We start from the raw sequence: 18262 nt of genomic DNA, 5'->3' as shown, positions 1-18262 counted from the left end.
TGCCAGGCACAGGGAGCACTGGACACCCCTGCCTGGGACGCTTCCTCCCTGCCCGCCCACCTGCAGGGCCCTGCCGCTAGACAGAACTGTGGCCCAGCGCTGTTTCACGAGCAGGGTTCATGGCTGGCTCCCGGCCTTCTGTGGCGTCTCACCCTCCCTGTTCCCCGGGAACGCAGCCCGCAGCCCGAGAGAGCCTGTCGGCACACACACCATCTAAAAATTTGTGTGGGGCTTCTGCCTGCGCCCGTAGGCCTCCCGGTGACCCGGTCCTTGGGAATTTTGGGAAAATGACGGTCTAGACCGGCCTAATTGCCCCGGACAGGCCCCCGAGGGGCTGTCACCAGGCGGCCGTGACATCCGCCTCTTATTTTTAGACGGGCCGGCCCGACATCTTAAAAATAGACCCGCTGCCTGCCAGAGACTTGAAAGGCGGAGAACCGCCCCCGCCAGCCCTGGCATCTCTATTTATAATCACAAAGGCTGTGGCTGGAGACACAAAAATAGCAGGGAAAAAACAAGCAAAACTCCTGAGGTAATACTGCTCCTGGTGTTTTGTTTTGTTTTTCTTGGTGAATGCAAAGCCATTCACTAAGACCTTCAAAACTTCAGGGAGTGGCGTGGAGCCTGGGGTCTGTGCTGTGGGGTCAGGTTTCTGGGGACCCATCCTTGCGGCTCTGGGCTCAGCTCTGCCTCCCTCCGCAAGTTGCCGAGATCCCGGCGCCAGTCACTGGACAACACTTAAAACACCGGGGTGGGGGCCAGGTGGGTAGAGTGCGCAAGGACCCAGGTTCAGGCTCCCGCCCTCCACCTGCAGGGGGAAGCTTCATGGGCGGTGGAGCAGGGCTGCAGGTGTCTCTCCCCCTTCCCTTCTTCATTTCTGTCTGTCTCTATCAGAAAAACAAAAAGAGGGAAAGAAAAAGAGGAAAACATTAAAAGGCTCGCTGGAACAGTGGAGTCAGCCTGGAGGCAAAAAGAAAGATAAAAAAATAGAAGGGGAGTCGGGCGGTAGCGCAGCGGGTTAAGCGCAGGTGGCGCAAAGCACAAGGACCGGTGTAAGGATCCTGGATCGAGCCCCCCGGCTCCCCACCTGCAGGGGAGTCGCCTCACAGGCGGTGAAGCAGGTCTGCAGGTGTCTGTCTTTCTCTCCCCCTCTCTGTCTTCCCCTCCTCTCTCCATGTCTCTCTGTCCTAGCCAACAACGACGACATCGATAATAACTACAACAACAAGGACATCAAAAAGGAAAATTAATAAATATTTTTTAAAAAACTTAAAAAAAAAGAAATAGAGGAGCATGGGGGTGGGGCACTGGGGTAGATACACACACTGCCATATGCCAGGACCCGGGTTCAAGCCCCCGCTCCCCCGCCTGCAGGGGGGAAGCTTCATGAGCACTGAAGCAGGGCTGCAGGTGTCTCTCTGTCTCTCTCCCCTCCCATTTTCTGTCTGTCTCCATCCAATAAGTAAATAGATAAATAAATACAGATATCGAAGATGACAGAAGAGAACTGTCTGTGTAAATAAATCGAGACAGAGAGACAGAGAGAGAGAGAGGGGCAAAAAGCAAGCACTCAGAGCCTGGGGACGCCGTGATTCCAGACGGCTAAAATCAGCGACTTTGCTGGCGTCCCCAGGCCCACCGCCCGCGTGCTGCCCTCTGCCCCGGGAAGCTGATCGAGAGTGCGCGTGTGTCTGTGTGTCTGGGGCCCCCGCCCGCACTAACCCGGCCTGTGTTGCAGTGGGACACGGCCGCCCAGCGCCCCGGGAGCGGGGGCCGGGGGGAGGAGGTGCCCCGTGCCGCCGAGGGGCTTTACGATAACTTGCCACCGCCGCAAATCTTTGCCCGCGTCCCGCCCCGCGCCTCCCAGCCGCCCACTAACACCTCCCAGGTACAGCGCACGCTTCTCCGGCCTGCTAATCGCTCTGCAGGGGAGCCAGGGGGGGGTCCCAGGCTGGGGCGAGGGGTGCCCGGAGAATCTGATGCCCTAGGGCCGCACGGCTTTCTGGAAAATTCCAGAGCAGCTGTTTTTGTTTTTTTTATTGGAGAGAGACAGAGAAATCGAGAGGGGAGGGGAGATATATAGAGAGAGGGAGAGACAGAGAGACACCTACAGCCCTGCTCCACCGCTCGTGAAGTTTTCCCCCTGCAGGGGGGGGAGCGGGGTCTCGAACCCGGGTCCTTGAGCTCCGTAACGTGAGCACCCAACCAGGTGCGCCACCACCTGCCCCCCAGCTGGTCTGTTTTTCTCGGCCGGCCGGGGCCCCCAGTGGGACCTTCCCCTCCTTCCAGGCAGAAAGAGACAGCGGGGGAGACGGGGGAGAGGCGACTGTTGATGTGCAGGGGGCCTCGAGCCCACCCAGGCCGTACACAGGTGGAGACACTCATCCCTGGCAAAGGGCAGCGTGTGGGGACGGGGACAGTGGAGCGCAGGCCTCAAGCCCCAGGGCTGAGTGTATGCGGCGTCTCTGTCTTCAGTGATACGGCCTCTCCCTCCCTCCCTCCCGTCTCTGCCCTGCTTCTCTGCTGCTTGGCCCCTGGCCCACTGTCCCTGCACGCCAGACGCCCCCCAGCGGCCCCCGGCTGTCCTCAGGGACCCACCATGTCCCGGCCTGGTGGGGTCCTGGGGTCCTGAGGCAGCAGTGTCCCCAGAAACCTCCCCCCCCCCACACACACACACACACACACACACGCACTGACCCCAGCCCTTCCGGAAGCTTCTGAGCCAGGCCGGGAGGTTCCCGGGGGTCAGACGGGAGCAGAGAGTTGGTGTTTGTCCCTGGCTTGTCCTGAGTGTGTGTCTGTCCCACAGCTGAAGGGGAAGAAGACCCCGGTGGCCACCAACGGGCCCCCCAGCAAAGCCCCAGGCGCACAGCAGACACGGACGGAGACCCCCACAGGCAGCATGAGGCGCACGGCCTCCAGTGAGTCAGCCTGTCTGTGTGTCTGCCTGCCTGCCTGTGTGTCTTCCTGTCCATCTGTCTCTGTCTGCATCTGCCTGTCTGCCTGTTTGTCCATCTGTTCGCCTCTGCCTGCCTATCTTCTTGTCAGTTTGTCTGCCTGCCTGCCTGTCTCTCTGCCTGCCTGCCTGCTTATCCATCTGTTTGTCTGCCTGTCTTCCTGTCCCTCTGTCCATTTGTCTGCTTGCTAGGGCCCCCACCTCCCCATGGCCGTGACTCAGGTCGGTACTCTGGCACCACATGAAAGGCGCTGCAGCACCGGGGGAGACTCCCCTGCTGTGATGTCTCTCCGTCTCTCGCTCTTTGCCCAGCATAAGCAGAGGGACGGCAGGCCCCCGCGGGGACCCTGAGCCGAGTCTCCCGCCCGCAGACGCCGAGCAGTCCAAGTACGGCAAGAACCGGGTGGAGGCGGACGCCCGGCGGCTGCAGGGCCTCGAGCAGGAACTGGGGCGGCGGAAGGAGGCGCTGCGGGCACGGCTGGCGCAGCTGCGGAAGGAACGGCAGGAACTGCGGGCGGCCCTGGAGCTGAGCGCGGGTGTGTGCAGGGGGCGGGGTCACCAGCCAGACCCCCGAGGCTGCGGGCAGTGGGGCCGGGTGGCTCTGCCCCTCTGGGCTAGAGAGTGCTGGGGCTGAGTCCCAGAGGTTGTGGCCAGTGGGGGGGGGACCTGCGGGTCAGCTCTGACCTCCATAGTCGTGGGCAGTGGGGTCCCGCCGGCCGTGCCCGTGGGCAGTGGGGTCCCGCCGGCTGTGCCCGCAGGCAGGAGGCCCGCGGGGCTGGAGGAGCAGTGGCGGCGGCTGGAAGAGGAATGTCGGCAGCGGGAAGCTGAGCGTGTGAGCCTGGAGCTGGAGCTGACGGGCGTGCGGGAGAGCCTACGCCAGGCGCTGGCAGGGGGCATCACCCTGGGGCTGGCCATCGAGCCACGGCCAGGTGCCTGCAGCCCACAGGTGAGAGGCCCGGGGCGGGTGGGGGGCGGAGGACGAGGCGGGTCTCTCCCCATTCCAGGGAGCGAGCGCCCCACAGTCCCCAGCCTGGTTCTGCTTACTCTGTGCGGCCCCAGGGAACAGACCCGGCCTCCCCACCCTAGGCCTTCGTGAGAGACAGACAGACAGCAGAGAAGAGAGACAGACAGAGAAGAGACAGGCAGAAGAGATGCTGGGGACAGCCTCCCCTTCCTAGGCCTTCGTGAGAGACAGAGAAGAAAGAGACAGGCAGAGGGGAGAGAGAGGCAGAGAAGAGGGGAGAGAGAGAGGAAAGGGGAGAGACAGAGAAAGGAGAGACAGATAGAGAAGAGACACAGAGAGAGAGGAGAGACCGCAGCTCCACTGTCCTCTCCGTGGGTTTGAGCCCCAGGCTCCCTTGCGCTATTCCCTGTTCTCCCATTTTTGAAAAAAAAAAAAAAACACACTTTTTTATTGTCTGCAGGGTTATCGCTGGGGCTTGGTGCCTGCACTACGAATCCACTGCTCCTCCCCCTCCCCTGCTTTTGTTGCCCTTGCTGTCGCTGTTGGATAGGACAGAGAGACATGGAGAGAGGAGGGGAAGACAGAGAGGGGGAGAGAAAGACAGACACCTGCAGACCTGCTTCACCGCCTGGGAAGCGACTCCCCTGCAGGTGGGGAGCCGGGGGCTCGAACCAGGATCCTTACGCTGGTCATTGCGCTTCTCACCACGTGTGCTCACCCTGCTGATACCGCCCGGCCCCCCAATATTTCTTCCTATGGGCGCGGGCAGCAGAGCACGTGGCCAGAGCAGGTGGGCTCTTGGTGTCCCACCCACTCACCCCGCGCCCGCGCCCTGCAGTCCCCCCTCAGCCGGCACCGCACCCTGGAGAACTCGCCACTGTCCAGCTGTGAGACCAGCGATGCGGAGGCCCCCCTGCCCGTCAACAGTGCGGCCACCCTCGGCCGGGGCCCCCCCGCGCCCACCAGCTCCCCCTGCCGGGGCCACGTACTGCGCAAAGCCAAGGTAGGGGCTGGGGGAGCCGGGGGGGTGGGGGTTGAGGTGGGGGGAGGCCGCAGCCCTCCCTGCCTGACCGTCTCCCCCAGGAATGGGAACTGAAGAGCACCAGCTAAGGCGGGCGGCGGCCCACAGGCTCCCACAGGACACAGTGACCCAGCTGCAGACCTTGGAGCCCAGACCAGGGCCGAGTGAGCAGAGGCACACCGACCCACACTGTGCTGGGGCCCGGCTGTGTGCCGTGCCCTCCCCAGCCCTGCAGCTGGGACACCCCCTCCTCCCGCACCCCTCAGCCCCCCCCCCAGGCCAGGCCTGAGAAGCTGAGCTCAACAGGAAGGCCGGATTCTAGAAGCTTCTGTCAGCAGCTTCCTGGGGGACCCCCCCCCACTGTGTGTCCTGGCCTGTCCCCGCCTGGTCACCCCCCTGCAGAGGCTGTGGGAGCCTCCTTCCCCCCCACCCCCGGGCTCGCAGATCGTGGGGGGTCCTGGGGCTGTTTCCCGAGTCACAGACCAGCAGCGCCCCCCAACTCCAGGGGCCACCCAGGCCTTCGGGCGGGGACCACCCCAAGTCCAGTCCCGTGAGGCCACGGCATGGCCCCTTGGAGTTGCGGGGGGCTTGGGTCTCTCACCAGCCCATCTTGAGGGGACGCTCCCAACCCCCCTTCTGCGTGGCCATGGCCATCAAGGGGACGCACCCCGGGGTCCGACAGCCCCTGCCCTCCTGCGTTATTTATTTGTATATGTCCAGAGATTAATTAATTTATATCTGTACAGACAGCCCCCACCCCACCCTCCGCCCGGGACCTGTGTCCCCTCTGTCCCCAGGCCTGGCTCCCCAGGGAGGAGAGAGAGAAGCCCCCCACGTTCTCAGCTCACAGCCTGGATGTCGCCCTTGCCGTGACCACTGCATTCCAGGCGGGGTTACAGGGTCTTGGTGTCCCCCTCGTGCTGTGATGGCAGCTGAGCCAGGAGGGGCCTCCCAGGCAGCAGGGACAGACCCAGGGGCCAGTCTGTGGCCAGAGTCTTGCTGGATCTTTGGGGAAAACTCTTCCGGAAGGGCGCCCCCCAGGGTGACTGTCCCCCAGCCTCCAGGCCGCTCACCTGGCACCGTCTGTCCCCAAGGCCCAGGCTGCCCACAGCCCCGTCAATTTGCCACCTTTTGAAAAGTGGTGTTTTTTTTGGGGGGGGGCAGATAGTCTGAGCCCCCCAGTCCTGTCTGGACGCTGTGTGGATTCCCAGGGGATGTGGTGACCGGGGCCGAGGCTTGCAACGGTCCGTCCACTCCCACAAGAGGCCAGCACTGCCTTTGCCGGCAGACCCCCCCCCCAGCCGCGTGACAGGGCCCACCCACAGCGGGGAAATTGGGGGCCCTCCTGGATCTCCACATCAGCCTCCCCCAGGGGCCATGCCGCACCCCGCCACCCGCAGGCCTGCCTCAGTTTACCCAAAGGCTCCCATCCCGCTCGGGTCAGACGAAGAGCCTGCGAGATCACAGCAAGTGTCACAGCTCAGCCACAGGGCGTGAGGCCGCCCACCCCGCACCGCGGCCCCAGGCACCCGCCCCCTTGGAGAAAGACCCCCCCACACACACCCAGGAGGCTGGGCCCACCCTGGGAAGATGCGTCAGAACCCCCCCAGCCCCCCAAGAACCCCTCCAACCTCCCCTTGCCGTCATCTGCCTTCACTGCGGGACCCTCGACCAGAATCCTTAGGGACCAAAGGTGTCGCCTGTTTTTTAACACAGAAACTATTTGTACTCGGTTTTCTATCGGGAGTGGGACCCCAAGTCCACGCCCCCCTGCCCCCGTCTCCCCACCCAGAGTGTGATCACCTGACTTCTTCGTAAAAGGAGACAGAAACAGCTCTTGGAGTGAGAAGCCACGGCCCTGTCACACTGTCCCCCCCCCCACCCCGGCCTTGAGCTCAGTGACAAAAGCACCAGCTCCCCGGCCTCCAGCTGGCCGGGACCTGGCCGGGACCCTCCCCAGCCTCCAGCTCCCCGTACCTGGCCGGGACCCTCCCCAGCCTCCAGCTCCCCGTACCTGGCCGGGACCCTCCCCAGCCTCCAGCTCCCCGTACCTGGCCGGGACCCTCCCCAGCCTCCAGCTCCCCGTACCTGGCCGGGACCCTCCCCAGCCTCCAGCTCCCCGTACCTGGCCGGGCCCTCCCCAGCCTCCAGCTCCCCGTACCTGGCCGGGACCCTCCCCAGCCTCCAGCTCCCTGTACCTGGCCGGGACCCTCCCCAGCCTCCAGCTCCCTGTACCTGGCTGGGACCCTCCCCAGCCTCCAGCTCCCTGTACCTGGCTGGGACCCTCCCCGACCTCCAGCTCCCCATACCTGGCCGGGACCCTCCCCAGCCTCCAGCTCCCTGTACCTGGCTGGGACCCTCCCCAGCCTCCAGCTCCCTGTACCTGGCTGGGACCCTCCCCGACCTCCAGCTCCCCGTACCTCGCCGGGACCCTCCCCAGCCTCCAGCTCCTTGTACCTGGCTGGGACCCTCCCCGGCCTCCCTCCTGCTGACGGGCGTCCGTGGCGCGACCCGAGTGTCACCCTAATAAAGTCGTCCCCTGCCGCCTGGCTCCGTTTCCTGTTGGGGGGGTCAGCGGGTGGACTTGGCTTCGGGCCCTCGCACCCAGGCTGCCCAATGGCCTGTCCACCGGGCCGTGTGGGACTTCACAGAAGCAAGAGAAGCACCAGCCTTGGGGTGGGGGGCAGGAGGGGCGCCCCTGCCGGTCGGGGTGGACACGCGGTCCAGGAGGGGGCACCCTGGGGTGCTGGTCCCGGAGACGCCTTCGGGCTGGAGGCCCCCACCTTGCACCCACAGAGCTGTCCGGATCTGAGACGCCCTGGCCGCGCCTGTTCCGGGAAGCCCACCTGTCGAGTCCACTGGTGTCCGCAGGCGCCCTGCACCTCACCACCTCCGGTTCACCCCCTTTTGTCCCAAATGACACCACTCATTCTCCTAGTTTTCTTTGAATAGTTGGAAGTCATTTATTATTATTTATTCACCAGAGCCCCGCTCAGCCCTGGCTGTGGTGGTGCAGGGGACTGAACCTGGGACCTTGGAGCCTCAGGCACGACAGGCTCTTTGCAGAACCCCTGTGCTGTCTACCCCCACCCCTCTTGATTATTTCTATTGCCACCAGGTTGTCGCTGAGCTCATTGCTGGCACTTGGAACCCACCGCTCCTGGCGGCCATTTTCCCATTTTATATATTTCCCCTTCTATCTGATAGAGCAAGAGAGAGAGACACCTGCAGCCCCACCCTACCACTCATGAAGCTCGAATCCGAGTCCTCATACTGGGGTGCCACTGCCCGGCCCCCCCACCCAGCCATCCTTTTTACTGGCTGAGTAGTATTCCACCGAGTGTCTGCCCCACAGCGTCTTGGCTCTCCCCCGGAGGGTTTCTGGCTGCTCTGTGGCACAGCTGTTACCCTTGATTCCAAACACAGAGACACGTGACACAAGACTAACAGGCCAGCGGCAGGAACTCCGTCTGCCACTGCGGAGCAGCCTGCTCAGACTGTATGGGCGGAGGGTGTGAGGCCCGGAGCCGCAGCGGCCTTTCTGTGAGCTGTGGACACGCAGGGCTGTTCCTGCAGCGGGGAGGGTCTCTGTGTGACCTGCGTCTTGCGGCGCTGCTGCGGCTCATGGCGCCTCCCGTAGCCCTCTCCTCTCCTCAGCCCTGCTCCCGGCGGGGTGCTCAGACTCAGTGCTGCTCAGTGACGGCGTGGGGCCGCTGTTGCCGCCCCCAGACTCCCGCCCTGCTGTCACCGGGACGGTCCAGCAGCTCAGTACCCACCTGGGTGGCCCTCCCCACTGAGGTGGCTCTGAGGTGCCCGCGGGGGGCTGAGTGTGGGTCTGGGCGACGTTGGGGGGGTCACGGCCCCACTGCTAAAAGCATCACAAACGGTTTATTGGTTATTAAAAAGGGAACATAAGAAAGGCTGTTGGCATCTGCACCCCAAGCTCCCAGGGCCAGCGGGGGGACCCCCACCCCTCCGCCCAGAGCCTCGAGTCCCCGACGGGTGGGCCCGGCCACACCAGAGACAAGACGGCCAGGGGGCTGTCCCCGAAGGAGGCCTGCCCTGCCGGGTCCCCAGGGCTGACCAAGCTGTCACAGGCGGGGGGGGGGTTTGCTGAGGGACAGGCACCAGGTGAAGGGTGGGCATGCGGGGACGGGACCCACCACCCGGCCTTGTGACAGCCCCGCGTCTGGCCCCCACTGTGACCGAGGTCCCGTGGGCCGGGCTGCTCCAGAGAGGCCCCTCCTGTCCCCCCTCCTGCCCTAGGGGACAGGGTCTATCACCCAGGCTTTGCTGGAGCCCACAGGGTGGGGGTGCTGTCACATCTCGAGGTGTGAGCATGGGGCGGGGGGCAAGGCGGCTGTGGGAGGGCCCCATCTCTCCCGCCCACCCCCCATCCCGCTGTCAAGGGCCCACGTTCTAACTACGCAGCCCAGATGGCCCCCAGAAATAGCCCCCCACCGGTGCAAACCCAGGGAGGTTTTCAGAGAGCCGCAGACAGGAGGTGGGGAGGCGGCCCGTCTGGGGGTCAGTTTTCAGAAGTGGGGTTCCCCACGTGGGCGAGAGATGCAGAGCTACGGCTGGAGTCCTGGGAGGCATTCCTGGGGAGACCCCAGACCCCACCTCAGCGGGGCCCAGAGGGCGGGGGTGGGCTGGAGTGGGCTGGCGTCCAGGAAGGGAGCTGGATGAGGGGCATCTGACCCCCGTGTGGGGACGGCGGGCGGGAGGCGGCTCTTCTGCAGGTGTCCTGGGGCCCGGCCTGGCGGTCTGCGCCCTCAGGGTGCTGGGTGCTGGGCCTCAGCTGACCAGGTAGCTGTGCATCTCGCGGGAATTGATGCTTAGGACCACGCCCGAGTGGTTGGCTGGAAGACAGACCATCCCAGTGAGCGAAGCCAGATGGACGGACGGATGGACGGGCGGACGCAGGGATGGCGGGCAGGGGGCTGGAGAGGCAGGGCAGCGGCCGGAGAGCACCCCCAGCCCCCATGCAGGCGTGAACGCGGTGAGAGGCCTGGGGACGTCCTGGGGGTGAGCGGACAGTGCCCTAGAGCCGGGAACCCAAGGTCACAGGTGGCCACCACCCACCACTGACCTGTGCGGGGGGCGGGCAGCAGGGGGGTGCGTGAGGGGCTGGGCGCTGGGCCCCAGCAGGGCGACAGGAGAGAAGCAGTGGGCAGTCAGGACCCGGGATGGGGTGGGGGGGACAGGGGTCCTCAGATCAGAGCTTGGGTGGCCGGCTGCTGGGACACCCCCCTCGTCCCCAGGGCTCCCATCCACCGCCACTAGGACATCAAGACCGGCATCCTCCTTGCCCGCAGGGGCTGGGCGCTGGCAGCTGCCCCAGGCAGGACCGAGACCCGTCTTCACTAACTGTCCCCTCGCCCGGGCAGCACTGGGGACCCTGGGACACGCGCGTGGGGCTCACGGCTGCCCCCAGGGACCAACGTGGAGCTCTGGCTCCCACTTTCCTGGTCGTGGGGACAGGCACCCAGCTGGGTACGGGGAGGTGACAATGGAGGCTGACTGGCTGACAGGAGGGAGCTCACTCTCCCAGCGTGGACGCCGAGGCGACCCCCCTGCCCTGTGGGGTGGCAGGGTGGGTCACAGTCGGGTGGCCTGCACGGGGTAGGGGTGAGGAGGGTGTTACCCAGGGAGCGGGAGTCCAGGTGACCGTCCAGGAAGGCTTCTCCCTGTGGGCCGCCGGGCGCAGGCGGGCAGTGCCCTGCGGGGACGGTCAGCTCTTGTTCATTCTCGTTGTGCATCTGGGCGTATACCGTCCTGCCGGGCTGTTTCCTACGGGGGAGGGCAGCTCAGGGCCCTGCCCCACGTGGGCCACTCCCAAGACAGCCTCCTCCTCCAGGAAGGCCTCCCTCCTCCATCCCCCCCCCCCCGCCACCCAGGACCTGAGACAAGTCGGCCTCTGGTCAGCCCTGCATGTCCCCTGGCTGTGCTGGGGCCGAGTCACTGGGCACCCGCCCAGAGCAGAGTGGCCCCCCAGCACACATGGCTTTGATGTCTGACACGCAGGGAGAGGAGCAACAGTGAACTGAAGCAGCAGCCTCACAGGCTGAGTTTGGCTCCACAACCTTCTTGGGCTTTTGTTTTTCCCCAGGGCTGTCGCTGGGGCTGGGTGCCAGCACTACCAATCCACTGCTCCTGGTGGCCATTCTTCTATTTATTGGACAGGACAGAGAGAAATGGAGAGAGGAGGGGGAGACAGAGAGGGGGAGAGAAAGACAGACACCTGCAGACCTGCTTCACCGCCTGGGAAGCGACTCCCCTGCAGGTGGGGAGCCCGGGGCTCGAACCAGGATCCTTACGCTGGTCCTTGTGCTTTGCGCCACCTGCGCTTAACCCGCCGCGCTCACTACCGCCTGCCCCCGGTGCTTGCTTTCTTCTCCAGATCATTTCGCGACTCAGGGCCTTTTGTGTTTCCACATGACTTTGGGTGACTGTCATGGAGGGTGTTAGCCTCTCCCGTCTCCCTGGCAGTGCTGGGTGGTCCTGGGCTGGATCCCACCAGCTGCTGGGACCAGCTGCCCAGGGCAATGTCTTCTGCCGAACGCATGTGTGTGTGTGTGAGCATGTGTGTGTGTGAGTGTGTGTGTGTGAGTGTGTGTGTGTGCGTGTGTGTGTGAGCGTGAGCATGTGTGTGTGCGTGCATGTGTGTGCATGAGTGTGTGTGTGAGCGTGAGCATGTGTGTGCGTGTGTGAGTGTGTGTGTGTGCGTGAGTGTGTGTGTGAGCGTGAGCATGTGTGTGTGCGTGCATGTGTGTGCATGAGTGTGTGTGTGAGCGTGAGCATGTGTGTGTGAGTGTGTGTGAGCATGTGTGTGCGTGTGTGCGTGTACATATGCGTGAGTGTGTGTGTGCGTGTACGTGTGCGTGAGTGTGTGTGCGTGAGTGTGTGTGTGAGCGTGAGCATGTGTGTGTGTGTGTGTGCGTGTGTGTGTGTGCATGAGTGCCTGTGTGAGCGTGAGCATGTGTGTGTGTGTGTGTGCATGCGTATGTGTGTGAGTGTGTGAGCGTGTGTGTGTGTGTGTGTGCACACATACGGGTGTTGGCTAGGAGACTGGACAGGGAGCCGAGAGGGGACTGGGCAGGGTCTGGGGCTCAAGCAGCAGGAAGAGACACTGCCGTGCCCTTCCAGTGTCCCCAGGGGCTGCCCTGGCCAGCACCTTGCTCTCGGGGGAGGGACAGATCCTGCTTCCTGCTGTGTGGCCCTGAAAGGCCACTTAAGCCCCTGAGTGACCCTCTGTGTCCCCCGCCCTGAGCCCAGCGGGGAGCCTGCCAGGACCCGCCCCCACGGCCCCACCTGGCCCAGGGTCACCTTGCCTTTTGAACTTGAAGAAAATGAAGGTCCCCGCGGCAAGCAGCCCGGTGACAAAGAGGACAGCCACAGCCCAGTAGCCACCACTGCTGCCTAGATGCTGAGAGCCTGTGGTGATGCGGCCGTTAGTGGGTGCTGGGCCTGCCCCACCCCTCCACTTGCCCCCAAATGCCTGCCCCACCCTGCCTGCCCCCACCGCCTGTCCCCACTCTGTCCCCACCCCGCCTGTCCCCACCCTGCCCCCACCCCGCCTGTCCCCACCCTGCCCCCACCCCGCCTGATCCCAATCTGTCCCCACCGCCTGTCCCCACTCTGCCCCCACCGCCTGTCCCCACTCTGTCCCCACCTCACCTGTCCCCACTCTGCTCCCACCGCCTGTCCCCACTCTGTCCCCACCCCACCTGTCCCCACCCTGCCCCCACCCCGCCTGATCCCAATCTGTCCCCGCCTGTCCCCACTCTGTCCCCACCTCACCTGTCCCCACTCTGTCCCCACCTCACCTGTCCCCACTCTGCCCCCACCGCCTGCCCCCACTCTCCCCCCACCCCACCTGTCCCCACTCTGTCCCCACCTCACCTGTCCCCACTCTGTCCCCACCCTGCCCCCACCCTGCCTATCCCCACTCTGCCCCCACCTGACCTGGGTGCTGTCCGGCCTCCATGCCCCCCACACCCCGCACCCGCTCTGTCCTCTGCAGCTCAGGACACCGCCCCCCCCCCCCCCCCCCGTCCCTTGTTCCTGCAGGACACAGGTCCCTCCCTCTGAGAGGAGGAAGTCGTGGCATCTGCTGACCCTTGTCCCAAAAGGCTGGTGACGGGGACAGGTACGGTCCCGGGCTGGGTGGGCGCTGGAGACCACAGACCAGGTTGGCACAGGAGCTCCCAGCCCTGGGGTGGGGTCTGGCCGGACAGGGCAGGTGGGCGGCAGCTCTGCGCCTGGGTACCAGTCCCAGCAGCACGTGGGGGCCCGGCCCTCACCTGCGTCAGGGTCCCTGAGGGTCACAAGTACTCGGACACCACCTCGGAGCAGGAAATGGACCTTCTGTGCCCTCAGGGCCTGCTCCATGGCCTTCAGCCTCTGCGGGCAGGGGGCAGTGGGCACAGGGCAGGGGGCACAGGGTAGGGAGCAGTGGGCACAGGGCAGGGGGCAGTGGGCACAGGGCAGGAGGGCAGTGGGCACAGGGCAGGGGCAGTGGGCACGGGGCAGTGGGCACAGGGCAGGAGGGCAGTGGGCACAGGGCAGGAAGGTGGCAGCAGTGGACACAGGGCCAGAGAATGGGGGCAGTGGGCACAGGACAGGAAGATGGGGGCAGTGGGCACAGGGCCAGAGGATGGGGGCAGTGGGCACAGGGCAGGAGGGCGGGGGCAGTGGGCACAGGGCAGGGGGCAGTGAGCACAGGAGGGCAGGGGGCAGTGGGCACAGGGCCGGAGGGGCAAGAGGCAGTGGGCACAGGGCCAGAGAATGGGGGCAGTGGGCACAGGGCAGGAGGATGGGGGCAGTGGGCACAGGGCAGGAGGGTGGGGGGCAGTGGGCACAGGGCAGGAGGGCAGGGGCAGTGGGCACAGGGCAGGGGGCAGTGAGCACAGGAGGGCAGGGGGCAGTGGGCACAGGGCCGGAGGGGCAAGAGGCAGTGGGCACAGGACCCCGCCTGACACTGTCACCCTGCCCACCCATCCTCCCTGGGGCCCCACCCTGAGGAGGCCAGGAAGGTCTTCCTGGAGGCGGGAGGCCAGTGAGAGGGTGGGGACCGGACAGCAGTCCCCTGGCCACCGCCATCCAGGAGGGGACGGGCGGGCAGGCCTCACCCTGTCACTCACCAGGCTGTGCTGCTGAGAGGACCCCGGCGGCGGCAGGAGCAGGTGCAGGTCGGCGCGCGTGGGCAGCCCCGGCCTCACCACGGTCACCAGCAGTTCCACGGGGACCCCGGTCTCCTGGGGACACGGCCGCGTCGTCACCTGCCCCCACGCCCGTGCACACCGCCCCCCCCCCCCAGTTCCCCGGGTGACGTGGTGGCCACGTGAGGCGGAGGGGCCTGGTCACGGTGGGCTTCCCTCCTGGGGGCCTGGGGAGGCCGGGGGCTGGTCTGTGCCGGGGTTCAAGGCCCTCGGGACACCCCGTTCTCACGTCGGGCCCCGAGCGGTCAGCGACGTGCTGCGGGTCAGAGCTGCCGAGGACCGGCCCCAGCCCCGACCCGCCAACCCGGCCGACCCGGCACCTTGGCCAGGAGGCGGCTGACCACCGAGCCCACGTCCTCCCTCCAGGCGGGCGTGTCCGGGTTGTGGGTGTCCAGGTCCTCGGAGAACTGCAGGGGCACAAGCTGGAACTGGTCTGGGGGCAGAGGGGGTCAGTCAGCACCGGGCCACGAGGGGCAGCACCGGGCTCACTGGTCAGTCGGCGCCGGGCTCACTGGTCAGTCGGCGCCGGGCTCACTGGTCAGTCGGCGCTGGGCTCACTGGTCAGTCGGCGCCGGGCTCACTGGTCAGTCGGCCCTGGGCTCACTGGTCAGTCGGCCCTGGGCTCACTGGTCAGTCGGCGCCGGGCTCACTGGTCAGTCGGCGCTGGGCTCACTGGTCAGTCGGCGCCGGGCTCACTGGTCAGTCGGCCCTGGGCTCACTGGTCAGTCGGCACCGGGCTCACTGGTCAGTCGGCCCTGGGCTCACTGGTCAGTCGGCCCTGGGCTCACTGGTCAGTCGGCGCCGGGCTCACTGGTCAGTCGGCGCCGGGCTCACTGGTCAGTCGGCCCTGGGCTCACTGGTCAGTCGGCGCTGGGCTCACTGGTCAGTCGGCCCTGGGCTCACTGGTCAGTCGGCCCTGGGCTCACTGGTCAGTCGGCGCTGGGCTCACTGGTCAGTCGGCCCTGGGCTCACTGGTCAGTCGGCACCGGGCTCACTGGTCAGTCGGCGCTGGGCTCACTGGTCAGTCGGCCCTGGGCTCACTGGTCAGTCGGCGCTGGGCTCACTGGTCAGTCGGCCCTGGGCTCACTGGTCAGTCGGCGCCGGGCTCACTGGTCAGTCGGCACCGGGCTCACTGGTCGGCGCCGGGCCTCTGGCCTGCCACTCTCAAGGGGCCAGCATGGTCACTGGCTTTCAGATCCGGTGACCCTCTTTCTGAATGCAAGCTCCCCTCCTCCCCCCCCGCCCCTCCTCCCCTTCCCACTGAGGGCAGGTGGCAGGTGGCGGCAGGAAGGAGCGGGAGGAGCAGAGCCTGGATGCAGCCATTGCCACCCGCCCGGGCTGGGCTCACCCGGCACACGCACCACCCTGGACGCAGCCGTTCCCGGGCTCACCTAGCACGCGCACCACCCTGGAGTCCTGCAGCACCGAGGCCCCGCAGGCCGCCTGCACCGTCACGCGCACCTCCCCAGGAGCCCCGAAGCGCGTGGTCACCGAGTTCTCCAGGGACAGCAGGGGCTGCGGGGACGGGGAGGGGTGACCCAGCCCTGGGCTGAGTGGAGGCTCGGGACCCTGGCCCCTGCCTGGACCCTCCCCGGCCGGGAGGAGGGAGGGGAGGAGGGGGCGGGAGAGGGGAGGGGAGGGGAGGAGCGGAGAGGCGGCAGGGGCAGCGGCCGGCGCAGGGCGCACACCTGCAGGCTGTGTCCGACCCACCAGTAGAAGACCGTCAGGTTAGGGTTCCGGGGCAGCAGCACGGCCGTGAGGTTCACCTCCTGGTTGACGCCTGTGACGGGGGCCACCTCCAGGTGCAGGGCCTGCAGGGGGGCTGCGGGCGAGGGGCAGGGGCAGGGGTACGGCCGTCACCGCCACGTCACCCCACCGCCGTCATCACCACAGATACCAAAACCGACGTCCCCTCCACCACCCCTCCTCTCACCCCTCCCATCTCCAGCCCCCCAACCCCTGCAGACCTGAGTCCAGCTGGCCTGCCCCCTGCCCATGGGGGACACTCACTGTTGACCTGACCCCTGACCCCCACTCCTGGGGGACACTCACCGTTGACCTGACCCCCACCCCCCGGGGACACTCACCGTTGACCTGATCCCTGACCCCCACTCCCGGGGGACACTCACCGTTGACCTGACCCCTGACCCCCACTCCCAGGGACACTCACCGTTGACCTGACCCCTGACCCCCACTCCCGGGGACACTCACCGTTGACCTGACCCCTGACCCCCACTCCTGGGGGCACTCACCGTTGACCTGACCCCTGACCCCCACCCCCCCCGGGGACACTCACCGTTGACCTGATCCCTGACCCCCACTCCCGGGGGACACTCACCGTTGACCTGACCCCTGACCCCCACTCCCAGGGACACTCACCGTTGACCTGACCCCTGACCCCCACTCCTGGGGGCACTCACCGTTGACCTGACCCCTGACCCCCACTCCCCCCCGGGGACACTCACCGTTGACCTGACCCCTGACCCCCACTCCCGGGGACACTCACCGTTGACCTGACCCCTGACCCCCACTCCCGGGGACATTCACCGTTGACCTGACCCCTGACCCCCACTCCCGGGGGACACTCACCATTGACCTGACCCCTGACTCCCACCCCCGGGGGCACTCATCGTTGACCTGACCCCTGACCCCCACTCCCGGGGACATTCACCGTTGACCTGACCCCTGACCCCCACTCCCGGGGGCACTCACCGTTGACCTGCACAAACAGCACAGCCTCGTCTCGGCCGGCTGGGTTCTCAGCGGTGACAGCCACGCGGTACACCCCGGGGCGTGCATAGCGATGGCGGACGGGGTCTCCGCTCAGCGTCAGGTTCACGTACTCGGTCTTGGTGCCGTCCCCCAGGTCCACCTGGTACCTGGTGGTCAGCATGTCGCCCTGCAGGGGACATGGCCGGGCCAGCTCCTCAGACACAGAGACACAGAGACACAGAGACTGGCTGGTCTCAACTCTGACCAGAGTCCACAGCAGCTATTCCCAACCTTACGGCCCAGGGGCGGGCAGCCCCACCCCGGGTCCTCAGCCCCAGCCCCAGGCCGCACGGTCACCCTGAAACACGGCTGGAGCCAGGCCGGGGGCCGGGGCTGGAGGGCAGGCCCGAGCCTTGGTTTCCCCCGCCATGGACGCCATGGACGCGTGAAGGTGGTGGGGGCTGGGGGGGTCCAGGGTGGAGCTGTCTGCCCCCTGGGCCGTAAGGAGACAGTTCTCTGCTGCCCCTGGTGGTGGGCCTGGGGTCTGAGGGTCCAGGGCCTGGGGTCTGGGGTCCGAGTCCTGGGGTCTGAGGGTCCAGGGCCTGGGGTCCGAGTCCTGGGGTCTGAGGGTTCTGGGCCTGGGGTCTGAGTCCTGGGGTCTGAGGGTCCCGGGCCTGGGATCTGAGTTGCGGGGTCTGAGTCCTGGGGTCTGAGGGTCCCGGGTCTGGGTCTGAGTCCTGGGGTCCGAGTCCTGGGGTGTGAGGATGGTCCAGCCCCTGATCTGGGGGTGGAGGGGATTGTGACCTCTGCCCTCGTCACCCCACCCCCACCCGTCACCATCACGCCAAGGACCCGCTCCTGCCCAGGGGCCGTGGGAGTCACGACACAGGAACAGCAGGACTTGAAGACACTGTGACCACTTAATTCCTGATTCATGACCAGTGTGCTGCCGTGAGAGGAACAAAGCTCACAGCCCGGGCCAGAGCTCGAGCTCACACACTCACTCACTCACACTCACTCACACTCACGATCACTCACACTCACAATCACTCACACTCAGTCACAATCACTCACACACTCACACTCACTGACAATCACTCACACTCACAATCACTCACACTCAGTCACAATCACTCACACACTCACAATCACTCACACTCAGTCACAATCACTCACACACTCTCACACAGTCACAACAACTCACACACTCACACAATCACAGTCATAATCACTCACACAGTCACAATCACTCACACACACTCAGTCACAATCACACACACTCTCACACACACTCAGTCACAATCACTCACACACCCACACACTCACTCACACTCAGTCATAATCACTCACACTCAGACAGTCACACTCAAACACACTCAGTCACA

The 18262-nt window shown here is 65.7% G+C and overlaps 2 protein-coding genes across 7 annotated transcripts in view; one reads left to right on the top strand and one right to left on the bottom strand.

The window, feature by feature from the left end:
• AFAP1 (actin filament associated protein 1) overlaps nt 1–7485 on the top strand; it is a 45545-nt gene extending 38060 nt beyond the window's left edge. For 3 of the 4 annotated variants that reach the window (XM_060188527.1, XM_060188525.1, XM_060188526.1), the window contains exons 13-18: nt 1739–1888; nt 2810–2921; nt 3328–3492; nt 3715–3902; nt 4759–4923; nt 5004–7485. In XM_060188527.1, the coding sequence (XP_060044510.1) occupies nt 1739–1888; nt 2810–2921; nt 3328–3492; nt 3715–3902; nt 4759–4923; nt 5004–5030 (807 nt within the window). In that variant the 3' untranslated portion in view covers nt 5031–7485. The remainder of the gene's footprint in view (nt 1–1738; nt 1889–2809; nt 2922–3327; nt 3493–3714; nt 3903–4758; nt 4924–5003) is intronic. The other variant, XM_007536803.3, reaches the window with a different exon arrangement.
• Nucleotides 7486–8810: 1325 nt separating this feature from the next.
• SORCS2 (sortilin related VPS10 domain containing receptor 2) overlaps nt 8811–18262 on the bottom strand; it is a 28020-nt gene continuing 18568 nt past the window's right edge. For 2 of the 3 annotated variants that reach the window (XM_060188512.1, XM_060188514.1), the window contains 10 exons: nt 16878–17064; nt 15854–15987; nt 15557–15680; nt 14486–14598; nt 14088–14201; nt 13248–13347; nt 12276–12378; nt 10589–10734; nt 10034–10078; nt 8811–9803 (listed from right to left, as the gene is read on the bottom strand). In XM_060188512.1, coding sequence (XP_060044495.1) covers nt 9739–9803; nt 10034–10078; nt 10589–10734; nt 12276–12378; nt 13248–13347; nt 14088–14201; nt 14486–14598; nt 15557–15680; nt 15854–15987; nt 16878–17064 — 1131 coding nt within the window. In that variant the 3' untranslated portion in view covers nt 8811–9738. The remainder of the gene's footprint in view (nt 9804–10033; nt 10079–10588; nt 10735–12275; nt 12379–13247; nt 13348–14087; nt 14202–14485; nt 14599–15556; nt 15681–15853; nt 15988–16877; nt 17065–18262) is intronic. The other variant, XM_060188513.1, reaches the window with a different exon arrangement.

This window comes from Erinaceus europaeus, chromosome 3 (genome assembly GCF_950295315.1).
Source record: "Erinaceus europaeus chromosome 3, mEriEur2.1, whole genome shotgun sequence".
Lineage (NCBI taxonomy): Eukaryota > Metazoa > Chordata > Mammalia > Eulipotyphla > Erinaceidae > Erinaceus > Erinaceus europaeus.
This window is presented reverse-complemented; position numbering and strand designations above follow the sequence as displayed.